The sequence below is a fragment of the Falco rusticolus genome, chromosome 17, assembly GCF_015220075.1.
Source record: "Falco rusticolus isolate bFalRus1 chromosome 17, bFalRus1.pri, whole genome shotgun sequence".
NCBI lineage: Eukaryota > Metazoa > Chordata > Aves > Falconiformes > Falconidae > Falco > Falco rusticolus.
Window position 1 is genome coordinate 3949353 of NC_051203.1, and position 26841 is coordinate 3976193.

Below are 26841 nucleotides of genomic sequence, written 5' to 3' on the forward strand. Positions count from 1 at the left end.
TTTCCCCTTCCTTCTTGGGGGGAAAAAAACCAAACAACACCTGAGCGTGGTCAGGGCTTGCTCCATCGCTGGTCATCGGATGCGGTGGTGCTCACGTCTGCCTGCCAGGGTGCAGTCCAAGTGCACTGAGCTGAGCAGGCAGGATTTGTGCACGGCAGCCCAGCAATAGCTGTTCAGGCGGCAGCCGCAGGCTGGTGTGTGCCGGGCGACTGGTGCTGTGGGCTGTGCCGCCAGCATCACAGCGAGACTGCTCGTGGCTTGGCTGAAGGTGTCACCTGTGACGTGTTCGGCTAATTATTTATTTTCTTCTCTGTCTCTGAGCAGCCCACTTTCCTCTCCCCCATGCTTAAAAGCCAGTGGAGCCCTTTGCTTGTGCCAGCAGCTGCTCTGCTGCCCGGGGTGGGCACGGACGGAGGGCTGCTCCGGCCCCGGCGCTGGCCCAGCCAGGACGAAGGTGTAATGCAGCCGTTTATTATTCTGGGCAGGTTTGTCTGCAGCACCGCATCAGCTTTGCTGCTCCTCGCCAGCCGCTCCCTCCTTCCCAGAGCATGCACGTTCCTTCCCCCAGCTCACACCCTGGCCCACGGGTCGAGAGGGTCCATGTCCTTCACTGTTGCCACCCCGAAACTCCTCCTTGTCTGCAGCTACACTAGTCCTGCTCGGAGATGCTGTCTGGGAGGTGACACAGCGTTGCTGGCAGCTCAGGGGGTCCTGGGCAGCTGGGGTCCTGCTCGGGCTCTCCCACCTGGGCTGGGCTTTCCTGCCCTGTGTGCCAAGGGGACCCTTGGGGAGCGCTTCTTCCTCTCCAGTGCCTGGGGGGGTCTGGAAATGAGTTATTAGAGTGAGGGACGGCTTGCTGAATGCTGCTGGAGTCATTAGGAGCTCCTTAGAGCACACGTCCTGAGCACAGCTCTCTGCTTGCCTGGGATGGATCCTTCCCAGCCTGGCCAAGGAGCACGGGAGCCTGTGCTGTGCCGGTGGGATGGGGCAGAGCCGGGCCAGGAATGGGTCTCTGTCCCCAACCTGAGGCTGGAGGAGGATGCTCAGAGCAGGAGCCTTCCCCTGCCATGGTCCCTCCTTTCTTCTGCGAGTCCCCAGGGCGGGCGCTGCTGGAGGGAAGAAGCCTCGCACCTGGGCACAGGCTGATGATGATCGGTGCCCAGTGGGCTCCTTCAGGGGTAATTACGGACTAGGCCATTACAGCATTAATTAACTGTCTTTCTCTTAACCTCTGAGCTCACCTCAGAAGATCTTAGTTGCTATGAAAGAGAAAAAAATATCAATGTGTTGAGGTAGGGGGAATTATCTATTTTTTGTCTTGATCGGCAGGAGTCTGCTTAATTGGAGTTGCCATCTCCTACCCCCTGCTGCCGGCAGCTTTCATGCCTTTAAATGATGGATGAGCTCAGGTCCACAAGGAGCCACTGGGTGACCAGGCTGGGCATGGGCAAAGATGTTGGGGCAAGGATGCTGGTAACCCCAGCTGGTGATCTCTGCTTTCTGGGGCAGCAGCAGCGCTCTGCCCTGAGGGTGCAAGTTTGGATACCCCAGGAGCCGCCGTGCTGAGTGGAGCACGTCCCCATGCTGCCCATCCTTTGCTGCCTGCAGCTGGTGGACAGGACCCTCCCAGGGTGGTGGTATCGCTGGTGTCCCTGAGCTTCGGTTGGTGCCTGTTGCATCCTGATAATGCTGAGAGCCACCCAGGGTGTTGCTGGTGGGGAGGGGAGCTGCTCGCAGGGGCCAGGCCCTGGGTCAGATGTGTGGGGAGGGGTTTGCTTTGTTGGGGTCTTGCTGCCCCAGGGGTTGCAAAGCTGGCGTGACTGGGGCTGGAATCGGGGTTGCTTGCTGTGGCATGGTGCTGGGATGGCCCCGTGATGGGCTGGTGCCTGCCTGTTGGGTTTGGGAGGGCTGGTGCACCCCATGTGCTCCTGGGAAGCAGCGGTGGGTGCTTTCCCTCCTACCTCCCGTTCTCATCGGGCCATTTGGCTTCTCTGGCCACTTGTTCTGCCACCTCTGGACTTTTCTCTCAGTGCTGATGCTGCCTTAGTGGCCATTCTCCTGTTGTTACTCACTTATATTGCTCCAGGAAAGACTTATTTTCTCTCCATAAAGAGCCTCCCTTGCAGGCTCTTTGCGTCTGTAGTGCTGGAGAGGTGTCTGGGAGCATCGCTGCTGGCATCTGAGCTTGGGAGCAGAGCTGGAGGGCACTTGAAAGCCAGCCCTTTCCCCTTCTGGCCCATGCTGCTCTGCCTGCTCCCTCCGTGTCCCTAGCTGTCCCTAATGCCCATCCTCTCCACCCAGGATGCCAGTGGGGGACCCCAGACCCCAAACCCGCGGGGAAAGGGGAAGCTGCGTGATGCTCATAGTCTCTGCCTGGCTGCAGCGCTTGGGTCTTGCGGCTTGAAGTGGTTTTGGAGCTCACCTGCCCTCACTGGCAGGGCTGGGGTGTCACCTGGCTTGGGGCTTTGAGAGCCAAGGCTGAGAGCCTGCTCGCTGCCTGCGGGGGGACAGAGGGCTTCCTGAGACGTGGCCTGAAAGGTTGTTAATGCAAAAGCCATTTTATTTTAGAGGAAAATGCAGGTTTTAGTAGCTTCTCTGGTTCCTGCCTTGTCTCTCCGCTGATGAGAAGTCTGCTGGGTGCTGCAAGCCCTCTTCCATCGGCACCAGCTAGCTCAGCGGGATGCTCCCACTTACCTGTTGGCAAGTGTGGGAAGCTGGTGCTCCCGCCCCGGGACAGCAGCCTGCAGAGGAAGCAGCTGTTTTCCACTGCTGAGATGTATTTTTAACCCAAACTGAATGGGAGCAGTTTTTCTGGGCTGGGCAGCTGGGGGTTGAGCGAAGAACCACCTGGGCGCCCTTCCTGCCCGGCCCCGCGCGCTGCTGGAGCTGCTGCTGCCGGTTTTCCTTGCGGCATGGCCGAGCGCCTGTGAAACGCGCCCCGATTCATGCCGAACCTGTCTGAGCTCCCTCCGAGGTGAACTTGGGCTCACCCAGGTTTTTCGGTCGAGTCGTGCTGATTCCCAGGGCTGGCTCACGTTATTTCTGGCGGGTACCCACCCTTGGGTACCATTGCTCCCACTCACCCATCCCGCGGGGCGCGTGCCTTTATTAGTAGGCCTCCTAATGCTGATATTTTTGTTTCCCATCCTTGTTTTTGCAGCTCCAGTTGCTGTGGTATCCAGGGAGCCCTCCTCCTTCTGCGGGAGATGCACGCTGGTCGTTGCTAAGGTTGCCTCCGCGGTAACATGCACATCCTGTTTACACCTTTACCCGAAGAAGTTGGGCTTGGTTAGAGGCACCCGCTTCACCCGGGCAGCCCCCAGGGAAGGGGCCGTGCTGAGCATCCCCCCGCCGGACCCTCAAGGGTGGGTGCTGCAGGAGCCGCGAGCCGGCATCGCCGCCACTGCGCCGGCAAGATGACGAACAACGTGGCCGACCACCACCCCGGGAACTCGGTTGCTGAAGGCAACCATGAGGGGGACTTTGGGTGCTCCATGGTGGAGCTCAGGAACCTCATGGAGCTAAGAAGCGCCGAGGCGGTGGCCCGGCTCAATGACTCCTATGGCGGTGTGCAGAACGTCTGCAAGAGGTTGAAGACGTCGCCAGTTGAAGGTAAGTGACCATCTTGTGGTCTGCAAGGTGGGGGGCTGCCTGCTGGGGGCCGGCTGGTGCCTCTGGGCTGGAGCTGTGCGAGGTTCGAGCTGGTGGCTGCAGGGTGGTGGCTCAACTGTCGTGTGGCCGAGCTCAAAGTGCGGTCCCATCACAGCAGGCATCCGTCGCAAGCCTTGTGGGAGATGGCTCCCCCCATAAAATGATCATTTAAGGTAAAGAAGGAGGAAAAAGAAAAAGAAGCATCTTCCCTGAGGGTTCACCTGAAGCGTAGCCCGGAGCCCCACATCCCCTGGGAGGATGGAGTGGAAGCGGGATGCAGGCAGGAGCAAGGAGCTGATGGGGCATAAAGGAGGGGGGGGGGGCTCCTCTGCAGCCCAGCTGCCACCCCGCAGGTCGGCACCAGCCTTTCCCCTGTTTAATAATTTACAGTGCTAACGAACGGCAGGGCTGCACGGGGTGGGGCTGAAGGAGAGTGTAAAGGTTGGAGAGCGCTGGGGAGGCAGCCAGGCTGCATGGACCTCGCTTGCTGGGTGTTGGCATCTTGGACAAGGGATGGGCAGCGCGTCCCCGAAGGGCATCCATCGCTGCTGGGGGTGGGCAGAAGCACACGGGTCTCCCCCTGGTCTGTAGGGCTTCTTGAGCCACCGTGGGAGCTTAAAACTTGGTTGGGGGGCTTCTGAGTGTCACAGGTTTGAGCAGTGGCAGTGAGGCTTGCCTGCAGGTGCCAGGTCACTTCTGGGAGGCTTTGGTGGAAGGATGTCACCTGTCCTGCCCGCGGGCTGGGCTGGCCTTTGGGGCACCCCCTTATCGGTGAGCAGGGGCAGGCTCTGGGGCTGATGGCACGGGGTGGCCGTGAGCGCACAGCGATGCACCGCTTCCTTGGCATTACAAGGGGGACGGGAGGAGAGACGCCCTGCTTACAGCACCGAGGGTTTACCTGGGGCTGGGAACAGCCCTGGCAGGATGCGGCCCCACAGTGGCTGTGCGGGATGGGGGACGTGGCTGTGCCTCAGCTCTGAGAACTTGTGGGTTATTATTAGTGCTGTAAGCTGGGGATTAGCGTGTTTCCCAGCTGTGAGTGGGACCGGGAAGGGGAGACAATATCGGGATGTCATTAGAGAAGGGGGGGGGAAGTCCCGGTGGAAATACCAAGTTCAGGTCGCAAAACAATGTGTTTGGCCCTGCCAAACTGGGAAGGCGCTCCTTTGGGGGTGGGAGGAGAGCGGGGGTGGGGTGGGGGGTGGGGAGCAAACCTGAAAGGCTCTGCCTTGGCCCGGCGGCTGTTGCTGAGGGTGAGGCACAGGGCTGCCCTTCAATCCTGAGTGCTGCTTCCAGGCACTGACTGGCATTGCTGCCTCTCATGCTCCCAGTGTATCCTTGCCTCACCCCCTTGCTCTGGAGGTGAGCTTTGTTGCCTGTCCCAAACGCCATCCTGTTGAGATCAGAGAGCAAAGAAAGGTTATTTCCTATAGGTTGGGATTTTTAGGAAAAGCAAAAACCCAAGGCAGCCTGTGGCACCTCCGTGCAACCCCATTGGAGTGGGATGTTTGGTTCGTGCTCTGCCAGGGTCACCTTTCTGCGGGTGGCAGCCCAAGAGCCAAATGCACGGTGTGACACTGCCACGGTGCCACAACCAGGGGAACCCGGGCAGGTCAGGAACCTGAAAGCAGAGACCGTGTCCCCTGCCTCTGTGTCCATGAGCAAAGCCTGGGAAACGGGGAGTGGGGTCACCTGGTGGATGCTCGCCCTGGAGAGCACAGGGCAGCGCAGGTGAGCTTGGGCTGATTGCAGGTGGGATGTCCCAGCCGGGGCTTAGTGAGCGACAGGCAATCTGGGGAACACCAGCTGTGTCTCAGCATGTATTGTAGGGCTTTTTCCTTCTGGGAAGTCTTTTGCGGAATGCTGGGGCTGACTGGGAGCTGACCCTGCGCCCTGCTCTGCCTGCACACCCCGCCGAGCTGGCACCGGAGCTTTGCTGTGCCCATGGGCACGAGATGTGGCACCACCACCTGTGTGGGCACGGAGTGCATGTCCCAGCCCCGTGATGTGGTAGGCAGCCCCGTGCAGATGTTTGTGCCCAGCCCTGTGCTCGTTATCCCGACAGGATGGTACAAAGCTCCAGCCCCATGTGGCCAGGGAGCACATGGCCATGTGCCCTTCTTGGGTGTCACCAGAGGAGGCTGCTGGCAAGCAGAGCCTGCCCACGGAGTCCTCCCAGACCTCCTGCCCCACCATAAAATACAGCAGCCTGTTGCGGGCAGCATCTGGAGCAGTTTGATCCATCTGGGTGCCTGTGGCTCCTGCCCCTCGGTGCTGCCACATCTCCATGCTGCAGCATTGGCTGTCCTTGGTCAAGCCTGGCATTGTCCTTGTGGGGTAGATGCTGGTCACAGTCCCCCTGGGGGCTGTCTTCACCCCAGGATCCCTTGGGTGGTTTGTCCTCATAGAGTGGGTTCTCTGCATATGAATGTTTGTGCAGCGAGGGTCTCGGGGCAGGGGTCTGCTGGGACCTGCTGCTCTGGCCTTTGCCCTAATAAAAGGTGCCAGTGACCCCAACCCCTTAGGACCCCTCCCACAGGGGTTTGGTGGGGGGGTGGCTCGCTGCCGGACACTGGCTTTCCACCACCTCCCTCAGTCCTGTCCTGGAGCCCGGTAGGGTGGGCAGGGGAGCGGGGTGGCGAAGCACAGGCAGCTTCAGTGAGTCACCCATTAGAGCATCGCCCTTCCCTGGTCTCCCCTGGGTGACAAATGTCAGCGAACACCGCCCTGAGTCACCCGCTGGCGATAGTGGATCCTGGGGCTGCCGCCTCCTTCCTGAGCCGGGGCAAGGAACCTGCTCTGGGTCTCCTGGAGCAAAGGCTTTGCCACCCAAAAGCAGCTTTCCCAGGCTGCAGTGTGCCCCTTCTAATGAGGGACTGGTGGCCACTCAGGGTTTTGTTCTCCTGCTGTCGCTTGTGGCCTCCATCCAAAATTTCTAACCCACTCCCCCACCCATCGGTCCCCGCAAACGCTCTGCGGTGGCCCCAGCCAGGGGTTTGCTGGCAGCCTGGAGCTGTGGGTACGTCCCTGGGGTGCGTACCCGCACCCCTGCGTCAGCACCAATAAATTGAAAGCCCCCCTGACTTCCCCCCCCAGTTGCCCCAGGAGGGCGAGGGGCAACTCTGGGGTCATGCCTGTGAGTGAGACGTGGGCTTTGGAGGGACAGCCTCCCGTGCCCCGTGGCAGCATCCTGCATCCTCGTGCGGGAGCGTGTGTGTGCCGGGCATGCCTGCCCGCAGCATGCGCCGTGCCTCCCTGGCACCGGCATGAGTCAAGCCACCCTGGTTAGCCATATTTTCCATCCATTCTGTCGGGCGGGGGAGACCCGTTGGGCGGGAATTAGGGTTGGGAGATCCCAGGATCCTGCTGCCTCGTCACAGCTGGGTGGGGACGCCCAGGCTGGGCTGCCAGGCATCCCCTCCCTGCAGCCTTGTGGGGTGTAGTCGCAGCAAAAAGAGGGGTGTGCGGCAGGGGGGAATGGGATTCATCCTGCTGTTTCCTTCTGGTTGGGATGACATGGAGCGGGCAGGTCCCTGAGTGGGAGGGCTTGGTCCCCCTGGGAGGGCATCGCTGCCAGGCTGCTCCAGGCACCGGGATGTGTCCAGGGCTGGGTGTTACAGCCGCCCGCCCGGTGCATCTCGGGAGCTGGCAGCAGCCCCACAGGCCATCTTAAGGTGGAGAGCAAGGGGGGCTCAGCACAGGGCTCGGTTAAGGTGGTGCTGGGCAGGGGAAGCTGCTCTCACCTTGGACCCCCATCAGCTTTTTAATGGCTTTGATGCAGGGGGTGACCGGGGGTGGGTAGCAGGGTGAATTGCAGCCTCCCATCGCTGCGAAGGCTGCTGTGCTTGCAGCCCCGAGGCAGGCTCCCTGCACTCCCCCCTCTCTGGGGTTGCTGCATGCAGGCAGGGGGGAGCAGCAGCTCAGGGCTGTCCTGCTCCTTTCCTTGCTCCCACCACCCCTTTTCGGCAGGACCAGCCCCGTGTCTCCTCCACCAGCTCCCTGCAGGAGCTGGCTTGGCCACACGGTCCCAGCCTCTGCGGCCGGAGCGTGTCTGTGGGGCTCGGCTGAGCTTGGAGACGTTCCTGCTGCGCCGAGTCGCTCTCTGCAGCGGCTGTTCCTCCGAGCTGGCAGGAGAAGAGGGATCAGGTGGCTCCAACAGCTCCGAGCGCCACTCGCGGTGCCAGATTTATGGCTAATTTGATGCAGCATGTAAACAAGCCGGCCAGTGCCAACTGGCATTAACTGGCACTCGGGCGCTTCGTGAGGCTGCAGCACCGGGGAGAGGCGGCTCGGCATGCTGGCCCTGGCCCCCACGTGCTCTCCTGCCAGCAGCTCCGGCAGTGTCCTGTCCCACCAGCTGCATGTCCCCTGCCCCATGGGCGGCAGGAGCAAAGCCCTGCCTTGGCTCCCCCCTACACCTGCATCTCGTGCCCCCTGCACGGGCAGGGAGCTGCTCCTTGCACTGGTCCCACTGGTGCTGCTGGGGGGCTGTGGGGCAGCGGTGGGGTTTGCCCTCATCTCTCTTTGTCCCCTCTCCAGGCCTGTCTGGGAACCCAACCGACCTGGAAAAGAGGCGGCAGGTCTTTGGCCAGAACTTCATTCCTCCCAAAAAGGCCAAGACGTTCCTGCAGTTAGTGTGGGAGGCACTCCAGGACGTCACACTGATCATCTTGGAAATCGCAGCCATAATCTCCTTGGGCCTGTCCTTCTACCACCCTCCGGGTGGTGACAATGAATGTGAGTCCCTGGGGTCCCACATGAGCTGCCATGCCCAGCCATGCAGGAGCAGAGCTTTGGGATAGGTGCTGTCCCTGGAAGGTCACGGTGTGGGTGTCTCCATCCTGGTGCAGATGGAACTGGGAGCTACTTCTGCTCACGCTTTAAGTGGTGGCTTCTCCCTGTCCTTGGCATGGTCCCGTCCACATCTATGGATGTGTTTGGTCACAGCTGGCACCACGGCAGGGCTCAGAGCTGCTCCTTGCTGCTCCCAAAAGATGCTCTAAGGCCAAAGGGCCCGTCTGGTCTGGTGGCTTCCCAGGTCTCATGGAGCTTCTCTTTTGGTTTGGGCATGGAAGGACAAGGCTGGCTGTCCCCTGGTACCTCCCTCTGACCAGGGAGTGCTTCTCCCAGCCCTCCCTGTGTGGCTGAGGGACAGCGTTGGGTGAGTTTCTCCTCCCCAGCCCTGGGTCTCTGTATTGCTGGAGGAGTCGAGCAGGGGCAGGGATCCAGAGATGCAGGGAGAGGGTGACTCACTTGAGGGTCATGCAGCAGAGCTGCAACTGGAAATAGAAGCCAGTTGTCCCAGTTCTCTCAGCCCAACCTCTTTCAAAAATGAAAAGTGAAAAAAATAAAGGGAAAAAAAAAACCAAAACACAACCAACCAAATGTCTCCAGGGATGTAAAAACCCTCTCCTGAGAGCAGGGGAAGCCCTTGGACCAGCTAGGGAGGAGGAGAGAGAAGTAACTGTCTTCCAGGCTTTGCTCTGTGCACATTGCTCAGAGGAAAGCGGTTGTCCCGTTGTGCAAACAAGTTTTCTCCTCTGCCGGCAGTGTGTGGCCAGTCGACGGGCGGCGTGGAGGACGAGGGTGAGTCTCAGGCTGGCTGGATTGAGGGGGCAGCTATCTTGTTTTCGGTGATCATCGTGGTGCTGGTGACCGCTTTCAATGACTGGAGCAAGGAGAAGCAATTCCGGGGTCTCCAGAGCCGCATCGAGCAGGAGCAGAAGTTCACGGTCATCCGCAAAGGGCAGGTGATTCAGATCCCGGTGGCTGAGATTGTGGTGGGAGACATCGCACAGATCAAGTACGGTGAGTGGAGGCGGTGGTGGCTGGGGTCTGTCCCTCCACCTTGGTAGCCTGGTGGTTCCTCCTCTGCTTCGCCAGCCCTTTTGCCTCAGGGGGAAGCGTGGCTTCCTCCAGCTACTCTATTTTGCAGCATGCTGTGAGCGATGGGAGATGCTCCCATGCAGCTGATGGAGCTCCGCTCCCCTTGTCGCTTGCCAGCCTGGACCTGAGCTGGCAGAGCGAAGCCAGGCTCTGCACACAACTTTGGGTTGCTTTAGCAACCTGCTGGTCTGAAAAATGATTAATTTTCCCAACCACGTCCTTGGTGAACATTTCCTTAGCAAGGAGATGTAGCCTGTGGGCTAAACCAGGTCCTGCTCCTTGTTTACCTGAAGGTGCACTGATCCCACGCAATTCCCATCAGGAAGGAGATTCATCCAATGTGTAGCATTCATTTTCACATGGGCTTTTTCCTTCCTCAGCAGGTGGAAGATGGGATCATGTAGCGGTTTGGATGTATCGAGAGGCTTTGGGAAGGATGTGGTGTTGATTCAGTAAAACCAGATGGGGGAAGCACTGTCTGATTGAGCAAAAGTCCCTGCAACAAATGCTTTTGTATATCAGTGAAGATTTGGGAGCTATTGGGTGTCATCTTTTAATGCCCATCTGTCTTGTAATACCCATCTGTTGCTTCTCCTCCCTCTAGATTTGGTCTGAGGCTGAGTTTTGAGTCCTTTTGCTGACACATGCGTTCTCTTCCTGGGATGGAGCCGGCAGGACTGAGCTGCGGCTGTCCGGGCTGGGGATGACCCCCCTCGTTGCTCCTTTCCTAGGTGATCTCTTGCCAGCAGACGGGATCCTGATCCAGGGCAATGACCTGAAAATAGATGAGAGCTCGCTGACGGGGGAGTCAGACCAAGTCAAGAAGTCGCTGGATAAAGACCCCATGCTGCTGTCAGGTGAGGATCCTGGGCGGCTTTCGTGTGGTGGGTGCAGGGCTGTGGTGGGTTTGTGCTGTGGTGGAGAGATGATTGCTCCCGGTTGCTGTGCCCCGGTGCTGGGCAGGAGGTGGGAACTGCATGCCAGTGTCCTGTCTCACTGTGGCCTTCTTGCTGTGCCAGGTACCCATGTGATGGAGGGCTCCGGCAGGATGGTGGTGACTGCTGTGGGTATTAACTCCCAGACGGGCATCATCTTCACTCTCTTGGGTGCAGGAGAAGGAGATGAGGAAAAGAAGGTGAAGAAAGGTAAGGAGATCCACTGAACCTGTTTTTTCTCTCCTTTTGCCTTTCTCCCTTTCCTGGGAAGCATCCACCGGTTTGCAACAAGCTACGCCCACATCCGTGGGATGCGGTTTGTGTGTTAGAGCCCGTGACCCAGGCAGGTACAGTGAGCTCGCAAGGCAGTGGGGGGCATCCGTCCCTCCCTGCTGCCCCTTCGCCTGCAGCGTGGGGATCGTGCTGCCTGAAGAAAACCCCCGTGCACCCAGACCTCTGCTCGCCACCTCTTTCAGACATGGCTCCAACTTTCTCTTCTCCAGCCGGCTGCAGCCTGGGGTAGCAGGGTAGGGGAGGTCGAGGCTCAGAGGGAAAAGCGGCCAATAGCGATGCCCTGTGGTGCTGGGGCACGATGCTCATTGCCTGCCCTGTGGTGGGAAGGTGAGTCCTGGTTGTCCGCAGGATGTCAGTAGCCCATCCAGAACCTTGAGGACTTTGAAGATCTCTGCTGGCATCCCCTGAGCTCCCTGGAGAGGATGGCAAGAGGGAGAGGAGGGGTTGTGTGCGAGGGGGTGGAGCGTGGGCGAGCAGCCAGGCAGGCTGAGGTGTTCCTGATCATGCTGGGACTCGAATGCATTCCTGCCTTGGCTCTCGCATCTCACTGCTTATTCCCCTGCGCTGTGCCAGCTCTGATACCAGCTTTAAAGCCAGCATCGGTACAAGCCAGGCTTGGGAAGCTCCTGCTCTCCCCCGTGTCCCCGCACCCCTGTTCAAGCAGGTCTGGGCTCACTGGGAGCGGGTGCGAGGTGTGAGGAGTTGGCAGGAGGGAGCTGCCGGCTGGCATCGCTGGCTGCACAGGCATCCCTGTGCCAGGAGCCCTTCCCGGGAGGCGATGCCAGGCGGGGAGAGGTTTGCCGGGCCGTTCCTGGCAGCCGTTTCAGCTCTGGGCCGCATGTGCGCTGGGTTGCTCCAGCTCTGCTCGGCTGGCTCGCATCACCGGGGTTCGGCAGCTCGGGAGCTCCTGGGGTTTAGCTGCCTGCTTGGAGGTGGGAGTACAGGGTGAGACGTGGGAATGGCACTGCTGTTGGAGCTGAGCAGCAGCTCGCCAGGTGCCCGGGCACAGCGCTTGGTGTTTTTCCAACCTTCAAGCTGTCGCTCAGCCCCGCAGCAAACCCAGCTCTGTGCCTTGCAGCCCTCGATTTGGGAGCAAAGTGAGGCAGGGGGTTTCACCGGCTCATCGCCCACCGTGGTGCTGGGGGGACGGTGGGGAGGTGTATAAACCCCTTGTCACTCAAGGCTTGTTTAGACTGCTGCAGCCCTGTGCTTCCCCTGTTGTGGAGGCACGCTGGAGGACCCCTGTGCACTTTATGCCCACCGCAGCCATGGGGGCAGAGACCCCCGCTATGGCTATAGTGCTGCCCGTGGCAGGGGACAAGTCTGTGCCACCTGGGTGGATCCACTTGCACCCGGTGGCAGTGGGAGGTAGGGAGCACTGGTGCTCGGCATGTGCTGCACAGAGGTCAGGCTCTGCTGTATGGTTTCTTCTGCCTGAAGGTCTGAGATGCCACTGGCACCCTTTGAAGCAGTGGCAGGGGTTGTAGTGGGTGCTTTGCAGATGGGGAAGTCTGAAGCCTTGGGGACAGGGTGCCTGGAGGAGCCAGGATGCTCCAGAGCCTCCCCAGTGCCATGAGCGGTGGACCAAGGCATGCGTGGTGTCCGGAGGGTGACTGCAGGGTGCTGAGCCCTGCGCACAGATGCTGCTGGAGCAGTGCGTGGCCCCTCGGAGCAGGGCTGGCCCCGGGCCATCCTACCAGCTGGACGGTGAACGTGGGTCCACGTGCTCAGCCCTCCACCCTTTCTCTCTTTGAACAGGTAAAAAAACCGGAGCCCCCGAAAATCGCAACAAAGGTAACCAGCCTCTCCATCCTTTGAACCAGCACCACACTAACTACTGAGCATTCCTCCTTCCTTCCTTCCTTCCTTCTTCTCATCAGTCTGTGCTCTTTGCTGCTCCGGCGGGACTCTCGCCTCGTTGTCCTGGGAGAGGGTGCAACGGTCCCACAGCTGGTGGCCCTGGCACAGCAGCGCGGTGCCCTCCAGCATCCCACCGGGGGGCTGTGCGTACCTGGGATGGGGCTGGCCAGCTTCCTCAGGGCCACACTGACCCTGTGTGGGGCGAAGCCTTTGTGCAGGGAGGGCAGGGCTCTTCCAGCAGCCTGGACCACTGGCAGAGCATCCCTTTCTTGGGGCAGACTTCATCCATGTTGACATGAGCTGCAGCTGTGACCTGGTGGCTCTGAAGCCTTTGTGCCCGTCAGAAGCCATCCTTTTGCAGGGTTTATGTTTGGGCATAGCTGGGGGAGCGATGTGGGTCCCCCTCCTGCTGACTCTGGGATGAAACGTCCCAGAGGGCCTGGCCGATGTGATGGTTGCACCCTCTCCTCCCATGGCCTCGACTCCGTGAGCGTCTCCTCGCCAGTGTTTCTCACACTGTTCTTTGCAGGCTGTGGAGGAAGCCCATTTCTGCACCTCTCTCTCCACCTCTCTCTCTCTCTCTCTCTCTGTTTCTCTCTCCTCTCAGCAGTTTGAGTTTCCCTCCTTCCCGTCAGACTGTGTCCGGGTGCTTGTTTTGTCCGTGTCGGGTCTGTCGTAACCGTGGAGGTGTCCGATATAGAGCTGCCGTGAGCTCTGGGGTGTCTGGAGCCACTGAGCAGCAGCAGCCATGAGGGGACAGGTCCCGGGGCATCCGTGGGCAACCATGGGGCCACTGCTCTTCCTCCAGCCCTGACGGCTGAGGAGGAGCCTCTTGGGGCAGTGGGGGGGGAGTCTCACTCTCTTCCCACCCCTCTCCAAAACTTTCAGCTGACTCGGGTCTCCCTGGTGCAGACCTTCAGCTGGACTAGACCAATTTTAGCAACTGAAAGCCTGGCTGTCTCGGGTCCTACAAACGTGATGGATGTCTCAGGGCTGGGATTCAAGGAGCTGGCTCATTCCTCTTCAATCTCCATTCAAATTTCTAACTGTCCCCTTCCATCTCACCCCCTCAGTCGCTCCCCTGGCAAATGATTCCTGCTGAGCTGCCCAGAGGGCACCGCAGAGGTAGCATTGGGAGGGAGTGGGGATGCTCAGCAGGGGACCGGTGGGACCGGAGCCTCTCTGGGGTCAGCCCAAAGTGCTCCCCATCTGCTGCAGCATGTAAAGCAGCCTGCAGTGGGGGCCAGATGAGACCTGCCTCCACCCCAAAGCCTGGCCAGAGGGTTTCTTGCAGTGCTGCCTTAGAGGTGTGGTCGGTGGCAGTGTCAGCTGTGAGGATCCTTTATCCGTGGGTCTGGGGTAGATGGCAGAAAACTGCCCCATAGAGAGGTGGCAGGGCCCCAGGACACGGGATTTCCATGTGCTCGGATGTGTGTGTCATCGGGAATGGTTCTTGTTCTGGGTTTTCTCTTTCTCTCCCACCACCATCTTTCTCAGTGGTGTCCTACAGGTTTTCCTGGTCTCTCTGCTATTCACACGTGGTGTCTTATTTTGCCCTGGACTGTAGCTAAAACTCAGGATGGTGTGGCCTTAGAGATCCAGCCCCTGAAGAGCCAGGAAGGGGTGGAAAATGAGGAGAAGGAGAAGAAGAAGGTGAAGGTGCCCAAGAAGGAGAAGTCTGTGCTGCAAGGGAAGCTCACGCGCCTGGCAGTCCAGATTGGGAAGGCGGGTGAGTGGTGGTGGCCTGGCGCGTGCCAGAGCCCTCGCTGCAGGTGGCACAGGGAGAAGGGGTTGTCCCCTTCCCCTGCGTCCCCTCACCTGCCGCTCTGCCTCTTCTTTCCCCAGGGCTGATCATGTCAGCCATCACGGTCATCATCTTGGTGCTCTACTTTGTGATCGACACGTTTGGGGTGCAGAGGCGGTCCTGGCTGGCGGAGTGCACCCCCATTTACATCCAGTACTTCGTCAAGTTCTTCATCATCGGTGTCACAGTGTTGGTGGTGGCTGTGCCTGAAGGGCTCCCGCTGGCAGTCACCATCTCCCTGGCTTACTCCGTGAAGGTGAGACCGTGATGCAGTGAGGTCACTGGGGGCATGATGAGGAAAGTCAGGCTTTTGGCTCTGACCTTCCTGGTCATGGTGCCTGTTGCAGAAAATGATGAAGGACAACAACCTTGTGAGACACTTGGATGCGTGTGAGACCATGGGCAATGCCACTGCCATCTGCTCGGACAAGACGGGCACACTCACCATGAACCGCATGACTGTGGTGCAGGCCTACGTGGGGGACACCCACTACCGTCAGATCCCTGACCCTGAAGCCATCCTGCCCAAGATCCTGGACCTCATAGTCAATGGTGTTGCCATCAATTCAGCCTACACGTCCAAGATCCTGGTGAGTTGGAGAACCACAACCTCATGTCCTCTGGCCTTCCCACCACTGGCCACCTCTGCAGCTCCTGTCCTACCGTTTTCAGGTTTGACATTGCTTTTCCTTTTCCTTTCTCCTTTCCAGCCACCTGAGAAGGAAGGAGGGCTACCCCGGCAAGTGGGGAACAAGACTGAGTGCGCCCTGCTGGGTTTTGTGCTGGACCTGAAGCAGGATTACCAGGCCGTGCGGAATGAGGTGCCGGAGGAGAAGCTCTACAAGGTCTACACCTTCAACTCTGTCCGCAAGTCCATGAGCACGGTGCTGAAGAACGGCAACGGCGGCTTCCGCATGTACAGCAAGGGAGCCTCTGAGATCATCCTCCGCAAGTAACCGTCCTCCTTTGCTACGCTGGTCCTCTCCCCGTCCCGTGGTCTTTAGGCTCTCGATGCACCATGGAGCTGTTTTGCGGGGCTGCAGGGTGAAGGGGTGTGCAGCCGCTGTGGAGTGGGGAGTTGGGTGTTGGGAGGTGCTGCTGTGGAGAGTGTTGAACTCTTAAAAGTGGCTTTGGTAAAGCTGTAGGGAGCTGTGGGTAGGTGGGATGCCCCTGGTTGGTAGATGGGGAACGTGGGTGACAGGGGGAGCAGATTGCTGAGCCAGCAGTGTGTGCCACCGCTGGTATCCCTCACCCTCCATCCTGGTCCTGCATTAGGTGCACCAAGATCCTGGACAAGAACGGAGACCCCCGGGTGTTCAAGGTGAAGGACCGGGATGAGATGGTGAAGAAGGTGATAGAGCCCATGGCCTGCCACGGGCTGCGGACCATCTGCCTGGCTTTCCGTGACTTCCCTGCTGATGCTGAGCCAGACTGGGACAGTGAGAACGAGATCCTGTCTGACCTGACCTGCATCGCTGTGGTTGGGATAGAGGACCCTGTGCGGCCAGAGGTACTGAACCCCAGCTCTGCCCTGGCTGTCCTCCACCCCAGCCCCCCATGCCTGCGCCAGGAGCCCCTTTCCCCGCTGCTCAGGACCACGAGCCCCTTACGAAAGCTCAAGCAGCCCCTCTGCATCCATCCCCAGAGTGCCCCATGCTACCAGCTCCTTGCTGCAGGCGGTTCTATCCCATACCTGGACAAAATGCCCTGGTAGCAGGGTGTTTCCACCCAGACTTTCCCCCACCAGCTGCTACCAGGGGTCTGTGCACCAGCCTGGCTGGTTCCACTCGCAGTTGAGAGGTGTATGGAGACACCACCTAAGGGTGATGGAGGAGTGCTGGAGAGGGCCAGGGCTGATCTAGTTGGTTCCTGCCCTGCAGCTTGCTGTCCCCCTCTGCCACGGGGGTGCTGGGCAGGCAGCTGGGCTAATGCAATCAGCCCTCTGATACCTGCCTCTTGATTACATTTTGGAGCTTGCCCCTGTGCTCCTGCCATGCTTACATATTTCCTGATTAGATGTTCAAGTATCTGGGTCTGGGAATTGCATTACAGATGCCCCGTCTGCACCAGCTCTGGAGGCCGTTAATTCAATTTGCTAATTTCTCACTAATATCCTCTTCCCCCACCGCTCCATAATAGGTAAACCCATTAGTGCAGCAACGTGCCGCCGGGGTGGCGCGGGGGGAGCAGACAAAATGCCCACGTTTTGATGGATTGCCTGGCCATGCCTCGGCGCCCAGCACTGCGGCGTGATGGGGAGGAGGAGGCGGTGATGTTGCCTTCCCCTTGGGGCAGGGGCTGGAATATCTCACGCTGTCTGTGCCGGAGGAACCACTCTGGACACAACACACACGAGTCTGGCTGGAGCTGCGGTGGGCACAGGAGGCTGCAGTGGAGCAGCATCCGGCCGTGGCAGTGAGCATAGACAGGCATCCTCTCTGGTCCCTGGTAGCCCCCCCACCCTGTACCCCAAAGGATAAAGGGCTGAGCAGGTGCTGGAGGGGGAGTTTTCAGTTCAGTATCTCATCCCCAGCATGAGTACTGAGCTGAGCTGTGGGTGGATGCAGGTTCCTGACCCCACTGGAGCCCTTTCCGGATCCTTTTAGGGAGGATGGAGAGGAGCTGCCTGGCTCCCAAGATACCCAGTGCAAACCCAAGCACTCTGCCTGTCTGTCCCCCACACTCTGTCCTTGTCCCCCAGGTGCCAGATGCCATCCTGAAGTGCCAGCGTGCGGGAATCACCGTCCGGATGGTGACAGGGGACAACATCAACACCGCCCGTGCCATTGCCACCAAGTGTGGCATCCTGCTGCCGGGGGAGGACTTCTTGTGCCTGGAGGGGAAGGAGTTCAACCGGCTCATCCGAAATGAGAAGGGAGAGGTGGGAGAGCAGCCCTGGGTCCTGCTGTGCAGTGGGTGTGGGTGGCCACCTCAGTGGGTGCTGAATCCTGCTGGGTTTTCCTCCTCTTGGATACACGTAGCTGGTCCCTTTGCTTGCTGGGACCCTCAGCCAGTGCAGCCGCAGGGGTGTCCAGGTGCTTGGAGGTCCTGTTGGGGTGCGCTCTCCGGTGGGGAAGAAGGTTTCTGGGGGTTCTCTTCCCTTTCTCACCTGTGTCTTGTCCTACAGGTAGAACAGGAGCAGCTGGATAAGATCTGGCCCAAGCTGCGAGTGCTGGCCCGCTCCTCCCCGACGGATAAGCACACACTTGTGAAAGGTGAGCACCGGCCAAGTCCCCCAGCTGCTGCCTCTCACCAAAGCAACTCATCCTGCTCTGCCAGGGTGCTTTTGCAGTCTAATTTGTGCTAAGAGCCTACCCTTGGGGCTTATTTCCTCTGAGCTGCTTGTCTCCATTTCAGGAATTATCGACAGCACCGTTGGTGACCAGAGGCAGGTGGTGGCCGTGACCGGGGATGGGACCAACGATGGCCCAGCTTTGAAGAAAGCCGATGTTGGGTTTGCCATGGTACGGCTGGGTGGTGGGTTTTCCCCAGGGGCAGCTTTCGCTCTCTGGGGTGAGAAACTAATGGCATGCTTGGTCATTCTCAACACTGAAATTATTTCTGGTTCTTTGAAACTCTTTTCCAAATCTACAGGATGTCTTAAAAAGAAACGTTCTTTGGAGGTTTGGTTTGATTCTCGTGAACTTTGTAGGACTGTTAGCAAAAGATTTGATGGGAAGCAATCATCTGAGAGCCTGGCTTAGGGCTGGGCTCCTCCATCCCGTGTGGAGGGACCGTGTCAAGCTGAAGGTGACACAGTGCTTGCAGAGCACCCAGAGCAGGGACCTGCTTGGCCCCAGTTTCTGAGCTGTGATGTCCAGGAGAGCCGTGGGAGCCCAGTAACTCAGCATGACTTGGTTTATCCCAGCAGTTCACCCAGGCCTGTAAAGGGCAGCCCAGGCTCCAAGCACGGTGCTGGCACTGACTTGGGGAGTTTGTTTATGGTGAAGAACTCTGATCTCCTGGTTTGCTTCTTTTCGTTGCCCTGTCTAAAAGAAGCAAGGAAATAAACCTGTCAGTTTTAACGGGTTTCCTGTGAATTGTTTAAGTTTGTGTGTGTGGGCAGGAGCCAGCTCCTGGGTAGAGCCTTATGAGGGAGCTTTGAGCAAATGAGAAATTTCTTGGGAGGAGATGTTTTTGGGAAGGTGTTAAATATCCAAGTGCAATTCTGGAGCCTTTAGGATGAAGAGCAGGAGGCAGTCTGTTTTCTCTTGGGGACCATACAGTGGGGCTCTCTGCCCCCTGTGCAGGATCAGACCCTGGCCAGGCACTGGGGTTTGCTGGGGGCTGCGTACCAGGGCTGCGCATCCCTTGGGTACCCAGGGAGTGGGGAGCAAACAGCACATGGATAGCTCCGTCCAGCTGCCTCTGAAGTTCATCCCCTGGGGTTTCCCACCTGAGACCAGTCTTGCAGATCTCAAGAGAGCTCCTGGAAAGCACCAGGGAACTAGCTGGTTAAGGGCATCACTTCGGTGCCTCGAATCGCTGCAAAGCGAGCGCCTCTGTGTGCCAGCAGTGAGAAACGCAGTGAGCCCGGCTTCTGTAGAGCCAGCTGGCCTTCGGAGATGCTGCAGGTGACTTTGGGGAGGCTGCGGGCAGCCTAGCTCGCTGCGGGGCTGCCGTCCACCCCGCACTGGACAGAAGGCACTGGCATTTCAGGCTGCTGAGCAATCTCTCATTTGGGGATCACAACCCTCGCAGCAAAGATGCCCAGCCAGGGCTGCCCGTGTTCCCTGGCGTGAGGAGGAAGCCATGCTTGTAAGCTGTTACCCAGCTTTGCTGTGGTGGCCCTGTCTGGGCTATGCACGGCGACAGGCTGAAAAGCTGCGCTGACTCAGAGCCCCGCTCTGGAGCTGAGCCGGTGTCTGTCTTTGAAGGCATCGCTGCTTTGGAGCCTCCGCTCTTGGGTGTGTTGGCACAGCCGCAGCAGGACTCACTGTCAAACACAGGACTGGCACCAGCTCCTCTGGCTCTGGTGGATTTTTTTTCTCGGGGCTCGTTCTGGGAAGAAGCAGAGCTGGGCAGATAGTGAGCATGGAGCTTGCTCCATGACTCACCCCATCGCTTTCTCCCTTGTCCTTAAGGGCATTGCAGGCACGGATGTGGCAAAGGAGGCTTCGGACATCATCCTGACGGATGACAACTTCACCAGCATCGTCAAGGCGGTGATGTGGGGACGTAATGTCTATGACAGCATCTCCAAGTTCCTGCAGTTCCAGCTGACTGTTAACATCGTGGCTGTCATCGTGGCCTTCACGGGTGCCTGCATCACGCAGGTACGGGGCCGCTGGGCATGGCAGGAGAGCAGAGGCTCCTGCAAAACAAGAAGTGAAAAGAGGGTGGTTTCGGTGGTGTGACGTGTTGTGTCCCCTCTCTCTGCAGGACTCTCCCCTGAAGGCTGTCCAGATGCTGTGGGTGAACCTGATCATGGACACCTTTGCCTCTTTAGCCCTGGCCACGGAGCCCCCGTCCGAGTCCCTGCTGCTGCGCAAGCCGTACGGCCGCAACAAGCCACTCATCTCCCGCACCATGATGAAGAACATCCTGGGGCACGCGGTGTACCAGCTAACAATCATTTTCACGCTGCTTTTTGCGGGTGAGCTTTGAGACACCAAGAAATAGTGTGGGAAGAGGAAAGGGGCAGAGTCCCAGCCCTGCCTCACCAAGCCACCTTTCCTCACCAGTGTGGGCGACCCTTGTCCTCAGCTGTCACTCAGTAACCTCATGTTGGCCGGGACAGCCCATTTAATAATGGATGGGAAGTGGAGGGATGATAAGGAGAGGATGTTTAACTCTAGAGCTCGCCGTGTGCAGAGAGTTTTAGCCAGGGAAGCAGCTTTTCAATGTTTTTTAAGGAAATAAGGGTTCAGTGGGGCTAGTGGCGGGGATTCCAGCTGGGCAAAGGGATCTTCAGCAAGAACCTGGGATCCTAATTCCACCTTCACCAGCACAGAGCAGAAGAAGCAGGATCTCATCTTCTCTTCTCTGCCCTTCCCCATCCCCTCCCCAAACCCCCTTGTCTGCTCAGGGGAGAAGTTTTTTGACATCGACAGTGGCCGGAACGCCCCACTCCACTCCCCACCCACCGAACACTACACCATCGTCTTCAACACCTTTGTCATGATGCAGTTGTTCAACGAGATCAATGCACGCAAGATCCATGGGGAGAGGAATGTCTTTGAATCAATCTACCGTAACCCTATCTTCTGCACAGTGGTGCTGGGGACGTTCGCAGCTCAGGTGAAGCTGTGGGAGCTGCATGGGAATATGATAGTGGGGCTGGGAGGGGACCATGCCACAGGCAGGACCTGTGTCTGCTGCAGTCACTGGCCACAGCGCTCTTCTGTCCCCTTATTCTTCAGCAGCTTCTTGGTGACATAAAACCTGAATATTGGGGTCTAGGGTGTGTTGGGAGGTGTCAGGGCTGGCCAGGTGGCATGCCTCTGATGTCCTGTTACTAGCCTAGAAGTGATGTCCTTGCTGCTCTTGTGATCCCAGCGAGGGGGGGAAAGATGTAGGGGACCTTTTCACCCCATGACTATGCTGTACAGCCCTTGGCACTCCCCAGTGCGTGACTTGTTCTCTCCTGTGCTGTAGATCATCATTGTGGAGTTTGGTGGGAAGCCGTTCAGCTGCTCTGGGCTCACCCTGAGCCAGTGGTTCTGGTGTATTTTTATCGGAGTGGGAGAGCTCCTCTGGGGCCAGGTAAGAGCCAGTCTGAGAAACATACCACGTGCCTCCATGCCACGGCATGCTTGCAGCCCAGCTCACCTTTCCCTTCCCCCTGCCTCGCTGCCCTTTTTCTCCCCACTATTTATTCAAGGCATCTTTGGAAGAGGGTGATGCTCCATCCCAGTACTATACCGGCAGTGAGGAGAGGAGGTTGCTAATTTACTCCTTGTTCCCACCCTGCTTGCAGTGGGGCACATCCAGCGGTGGCATGTCTGCACTGCATCCTGGCATCTCTCGGCTGAGTCCTGGCAGCACACTGCTCCCCCTGGGTTGAGGCTGCCCATGGTGGGCTCCATGCTGCCATAGCCTCCAGGCTAAGGAGCTGCTCTCTCCCTGTCTCTCCCCAGCTGATCTGCACTGTCCCAACCAGCCACCTGAAGTTCTTGAAGGAAGCTGGGCATGGCATCACCAAGGAGGAGATTCCAGAGGAGGAGCTGCCTGAAGATGTGGATGAGATTGACCATGCTGAAATGGAGCTGCGGCGTGGGCAGATCTTGTGGTTCAGGGGTCTCAACAGGATACAGACGCAGGTACTGTGGGGCAGCGGGTGCTGTGGGGCTCTTCCTTCTCTCTCTTTCTTTCTTTTTCTTTCTCTCCAGGGGCTCTGTCTGGAAAGAGGTAACGGCTGCTGCTTGAAGGATGCCATCACCTCCGGGGCTAGACTTCTCCCACCGCCTGTGCCTTTCTGGGTCTGCCCTGGTTGGGGAACCAGGACAGCCTGGCTTTTGGGACAGCTCGGGGTGGGGGGGAGGCACGGGTCTGTTCTGCTGCAGAGGACGGTGTCCTGCAGCCTGAGGCCAGGCTGGTCTGCAGGAGGCTGGATGTACTGCTGATGGGCACCTCGTGCAGCAGAGGGGGGTGCTCAGAAGCTGCAGGGTGGCCACGGAGCCACCCGGGCTCTTAGAGTTGTGCAGTGAGTGGGTCAGCATTGAAACTGCTCTTGGTCGCTGCTGGGATGCTGCTTCCAGCGGGGAACGTGCCCAGGAGGGACCTGCCTGTACGAGACCCTCTCCAGTCTCACTCCTCTGCTGCTTTCTGTCCTTCCCAATGGCTCTTTGGCCAAGGGCTCTTGTCACCCTTCCCTGCCAGCTCTCTGGGCTCCTCGCCTGGAGCTTTTGGCCCCACAGCACAGAAGGAGAGGAGACTCTATCTGTTAATATGGGTTTTATATCAGCTGTTTCTCCCTGACTCAGTTTTTCCTGAAAGGGTGGGGTTTTTTCCCCAGACTGCTGGCTGGGCAGGGCAGGGAGCATTCCCTGCAGCAAAGTCAGTGTCCCTCATCTTTCCTCAAAACCTGGGCAGAGCTGCCCTGTGGAGGAAGGCTGTAGATCCCCAGTGGCCCCTGGCACGCAGGGCTGCTGTGTTACCAAAGGGCCGGAGGAAGAGGAACGAAAGGTAAATACAAATAACCAGAACAGCCCAGGCGCAGGGACTGGAGCGAGCACAGCAGCTGCGTCGTGCCATGTTAACTTTGCTTCTCCTCTGTGAGATGTTGCCTTGGTGGTTTCAAGGTGAGGTTCAGCCTTGATTCCCTGCCCCTCGTGAGTGGTGAGGGGCAGCTGGGCTCTTTGGGGGGCCCAGGGCAGTGCTGGTCGCTGGCACTGCAGGGGGCTGAGCTGTTGGCTCGTTCTGGTTCGTTCACATGAAAGATGTGCTGGGAGCACTACTGGGCTGTTTCGGAAGCAGTCCAGATGTGTCGGAGGCCTGGTAGATATGAACGGCTGCAATACCGGCAGCCAGATGTGCCGCTGGGGCTGAGCCTGGAGCCTCTGAGGTATCTGCCAGCAGCTGTGGTGGGCCTGGGCTGAAACAAGCTCTGGCTCTTGCAATGTGAAAAGAGCTCCTGGATGCTGGCACATCCTGGAGTCTCTTTAGCAACTCCTTTCCTGGCTGTGGTGCATTGTGCAGAGCAGCCAGCAGGTCCAACCGGAGCGTCTTGGGGCTTCTATCCTGATTCAGTGTGTCTTAAGTGGGAGCACACGGGTTTTCCCCATGGGCCAGCACTGGGGAAAAGAGGGTCCCTCTATGGAGGGAGATCCGACTGGGTAAGGAGCGAAGCATGTGTAAAATACCTCCATGGTGAGCTAGAGCTGCACGTGGGTCTGGAGGAGGTGTCCCTTCCCCAGAAGCGGTGCAGGCAAGCTGGGGTGGTGCAGGGCTGTGTGCTCTGCCAAGCGGGCTGGCTGGCACAGGGCTGGGGACAGTCCAGCTGCAAAGTGTCTGGGAAGCCACGGTGGCACCTGGATGTTGCTTGGTCCCTCTGGCCTCAGCGTGCATCCACAGAGCAACTGTGGCCTGCCACCAAGGGTGCCTCATTGCTGCATCCCTGCCCACCCCTACCAGCTCTGCTTCCGAGTCCTGTGCAGAGCCATGAGCCAGGGGGAGAGGCTGAAACATCTTCCAGCATGGCCAGCTACTGTGGGAGCTGCGGGCACATGGTGTGTCCCAGGATTTGGCCCCTCAGTTGTACATCCCATGGGGCTGAGGGACCAGAAACGCTTTCCCAGTGCAGTTTTCTGGACCACCAGCTGCCAGCTCGCACCTCTGCCCACCCTCTCTCTTTCTGTGCTCCTCCTGCAGATTGTCAGGATAACCCAAGGTGTTTCCTCTGTCGCTCCCTCCCACCACAGTCTCTTTCTCGGTGGTGGGATAAACACTGCCCCTCTCATGCCTGCGAGAGCGGGGTGGAGGCTGGAAGCCGACCTCTCCTCTGCTCCCAGAAACACCAGCCAAACGTGGTGTGGGTTTATGGGGGCGGGGGGGCTTTCTCCTCCGTCCTCCTTCCTTCCTTCCTCTCCCTGCTCCCCTCCATCCCCAACCCCTCTCCCTGTCTCTGGCCAGGGCGATGCTATCTCACTCTCTGGTTCTTTGCAGATGGACGTAGTTTACACATTCCAGACCGGCGCCTCCTCTTTGCAGGGAGCCCTCAGGAGACAGCCTTCCATCGTGAGCCAGCACCACGATGTAAAAAATGTTTCTAGCCCAACCCATGTAGCTCTTTCCTCCGTCAATTCCACTCCCACCACTTCTGCTGTTGCTGCTGCTGCTGCATCTCCTCCTGCGGGCAGTGAGTGATAGTCTATTACAATGCATGACTTCTAATAACCACAGAGAGCACCTGCACCAACCTAACCCAGCCTGTTCTCTCTCCCTCTAAACCTTGACTCACACACTGATTTCCGAAATGAAGGATGGGGCGGGAGAACGTTTAAAATATTAGGTTTTATGCTGTTGCCTCTTGTAACAAGTTTACGATACTTTCTGGTCCTTCTCCCCACCATTCCTTGTTGCTTCCTCAGTTTTTTTTTACCTCTTCTCCTCCTTTGCAGGACTGACGTATGAGTCCACCCTCTGAGGGGTGCAAAAATTGGCGGTTCTTGTTAAAAGAACTGTGTGTTCATGAGCAACTAAAAGCATTGCTGTGAAAAGGGCACAGCGCGCCCAAAAGCTGCCGTTTCCTTCCACTGTGGCTCTGCCCAGCCCCAGGAGGGCAGGGATGGGCAGAGGCATTGCTTTACCAAAGCTGTAAATCTGTTTGGAGGCAGAGTGGCTGCTCAGATCTTCCCACAACAGTTAGTGTGCCATTGGGATCGGCTGAGCCACGGTAACGGGCTGCCTGTATGCTCTGTGCCTCTTGCACGCCTGTGAGAAGGGGTGTTTGCTTCTGCCTTGGTTGGGAGGCTGGAGAGGGTGTGAGAGCAGCCGGTTACTGGGGCTCAGCTGGCCGGTGGTGACGCAGCGGAGCTGCTCGGAGCCACTCACCTGCAGCTCAGCCTGTCGGGAAGCCAGCAGCCTCCCCTGTCCTGCCTGTGAACTTGCATGCCGTGCGAGACAAAGCTGAGTGAGCCCACGCACGTAAGCGTGCCCTTTGCTGCCCTGGAGCTCTGCGGGGATGGCACAAGGCTCCGCTGGTCCCCCCTCAAAAGCCAGAGCATTGCTGCCCGTTGCAGCAGCTCGGCAGCTCCCAGCTTGTTCTGCACACGCTGGTTCTCAGTGTCTGCAGGAACACGCAACTCCCTGCATGCAAACGGAGATGGAGACCGTGGCCCTGCTGAACATCAGTGGCAAAGCTGGATCCTGGATCTGGCTGTGGGTTTCCAGAGCCCTCTCTGATGCAGTGCCCCTCTCCGTGTTCATTGTGAGCTGTGTTCAGAGCCTTGTGAGCACGTAAGCGTGAATTCTCTCTGCAGGGCTGTGCCAGGCTATGAGTAGGTAGTGTATCTTTCCCGGATAATTGGCTTTTTTATTGCACAGTCATTTTCAGTGTTCTCCTCATATTAAAGAAATACCCTTGGTGACTTTCTGAATAGCTTTCAGTCTCCACTGTTTATGCACTGTGGGAGAGAAGAGAGAATATCTGATAATTTTGTTTTCTCTCTATTTAGCTGACACTGATGCTTGAATTTTGTTTTGTTTAACCCCAGTGATTCTGAAGCAGCGCAGCTGCCTTCTGTTCCCGACTGCATCTGTGCACCACCAAGACTTTCTAATCAGAAGAAAACCTGCTTAGAGGGGTCTCAGGGTAGTGGGCTTGGGTTGTCAAGACCAAAAAGCAGGGGCTTTTTTTGCAGTCTGTGGATTAATGTTCTCCCCGATTTGCAGCAAGGGGATAGATAACTTGGATAGCTTGTGCCCTTCCAGGCAGCAAACAACTTTACCAGAAGCTAACCCAGGTCACTAAGTCTTCCCTCTGTTTTCTGCCTAGATTTCTCTGTTTCCGTCTGCTGCTTCCCTTCCCTCTCTCTCTCTCTCTCTCAAAGCTCCACTTCCCTCCATACAGATTAATGGTGTCCCTCTGTCTTCCACTGCACTTCTGTGGGATGAGTTCTCCAGGGCTGGACCTTGGCAGCCCCGGCTGCTGTGCCCCTGTTGGGGTGGTGGAGGAAAGGGAGGTCTCAGGAGTGACCCTCCGGAGATGGTTTGCAGAGCTAAACTGGTTTCCCTTGGGGGTTTTGCCCCGGTTTGAGTGAGCTGGGCGATGCAAGCCCTGGGGTCAGTGATGGAGGTGATGCTGGCTTCATGCAGAAGGTGTAAATTCCACCTCCGTGGGAGCAGTGGTGTTTGCCCAGCACATTGTGGTGCTGCAGCGATGGTGTGAAATGAGAATAAATTCCAAGCTTGGAGGTTATGCAGGTTATGAAGGTTTCAGGTGGAGAGGAAGCAGGAGCCTGACCATGGGCAGGGGGGAGGTGGGTTTTCAGCTTGGTCAGGGAGGATTTAATTTTTGTTTGCACTGCCTGGCTCATTCAAAACACATTTCCTTGCTGTTAAGTTCCTTTGACAAGGGAACAGCTGAATTAATTTCACAGCAGTTGCTGACAGAGGTGGTTAAATCAAAGTAAGAAAATCTGAGGAAAACCAGCAGAAGCTTAGTGATGGAGCTGGAGGCAGTGATGTGGTTAGATAGTCTGGACTCAGCAATGCTTGAGGTGGTGGGGCAGGGAGGGCTTCTGTGAAGCTACTCCTACCTCTGAGCTTGTACTAAACTGACCACCTGGTTGCCTGGGCAATCACCTAGGTTCTCGTTAGCTTGTCCAAGTTGATTACAGTTGGTTTATTTGGTTTTATGAACTGCATTTTAGGGGTCGGTGTTTTTGTCAGTGCTTGCAGTTGTTGTTCTCAAGATGCTGATGGTGACATTATCAGTCTTGGTAGAAGGTGGCTGGCTTGGTGGTCTCC

General features: G+C 58.1%; 1 protein-coding gene across 6 annotated transcripts in view; it reads left to right on the top strand.

Annotated features, from left to right (window-relative positions):
• ATP2B4 (ATPase plasma membrane Ca2+ transporting 4) overlaps positions 1 to 26841 on the top strand; it is a 50763-nt gene that overhangs the window by 18402 nt on the left and 5520 nt on the right. For 3 of the 6 annotated variants that reach the window (XM_037410423.1, XM_037410424.1, XM_037410425.1), the window contains exons 2-20: positions 3161 to 3612; positions 8191 to 8388; positions 9202 to 9459; positions 10269 to 10394; positions 10557 to 10682; positions 12525 to 12560; positions 14194 to 14355; positions 14472 to 14686; positions 14778 to 15020; positions 15141 to 15382; positions 15706 to 15940; positions 17132 to 17311; positions 17558 to 17645; positions 17788 to 17894; positions 19515 to 19706; positions 19813 to 20026; positions 20459 to 20670; positions 21028 to 21135; positions 21510 to 21692. In XM_037410423.1, the coding sequence (XP_037266320.1) occupies positions 3417 to 3612; positions 8191 to 8388; positions 9202 to 9459; positions 10269 to 10394; positions 10557 to 10682; positions 12525 to 12560; positions 14194 to 14355; positions 14472 to 14686; positions 14778 to 15020; positions 15141 to 15382; positions 15706 to 15940; positions 17132 to 17311; positions 17558 to 17645; positions 17788 to 17894; positions 19515 to 19706; positions 19813 to 20026; positions 20459 to 20670; positions 21028 to 21135; positions 21510 to 21692 (3321 nt within the window). In that variant the 5' untranslated portion in view covers positions 3161 to 3416. Of the gene's footprint in view, positions 1 to 3160; positions 3613 to 8190; positions 8389 to 9201; positions 9460 to 10268; positions 10395 to 10556; positions 10683 to 12524; positions 12561 to 14193; positions 14356 to 14471; positions 14687 to 14777; positions 15021 to 15140; positions 15383 to 15705; positions 15941 to 17131; positions 17312 to 17557; positions 17646 to 17787; positions 17895 to 19514; positions 19707 to 19812; positions 20027 to 20458; positions 20671 to 21027; positions 21136 to 21509; positions 21693 to 24036; positions 24238 to 26841 lie in introns of those variants that run through there. The other 3 variants (XM_037410426.1, XM_037410428.1, XM_037410427.1) reach the window with 3 other exon arrangements.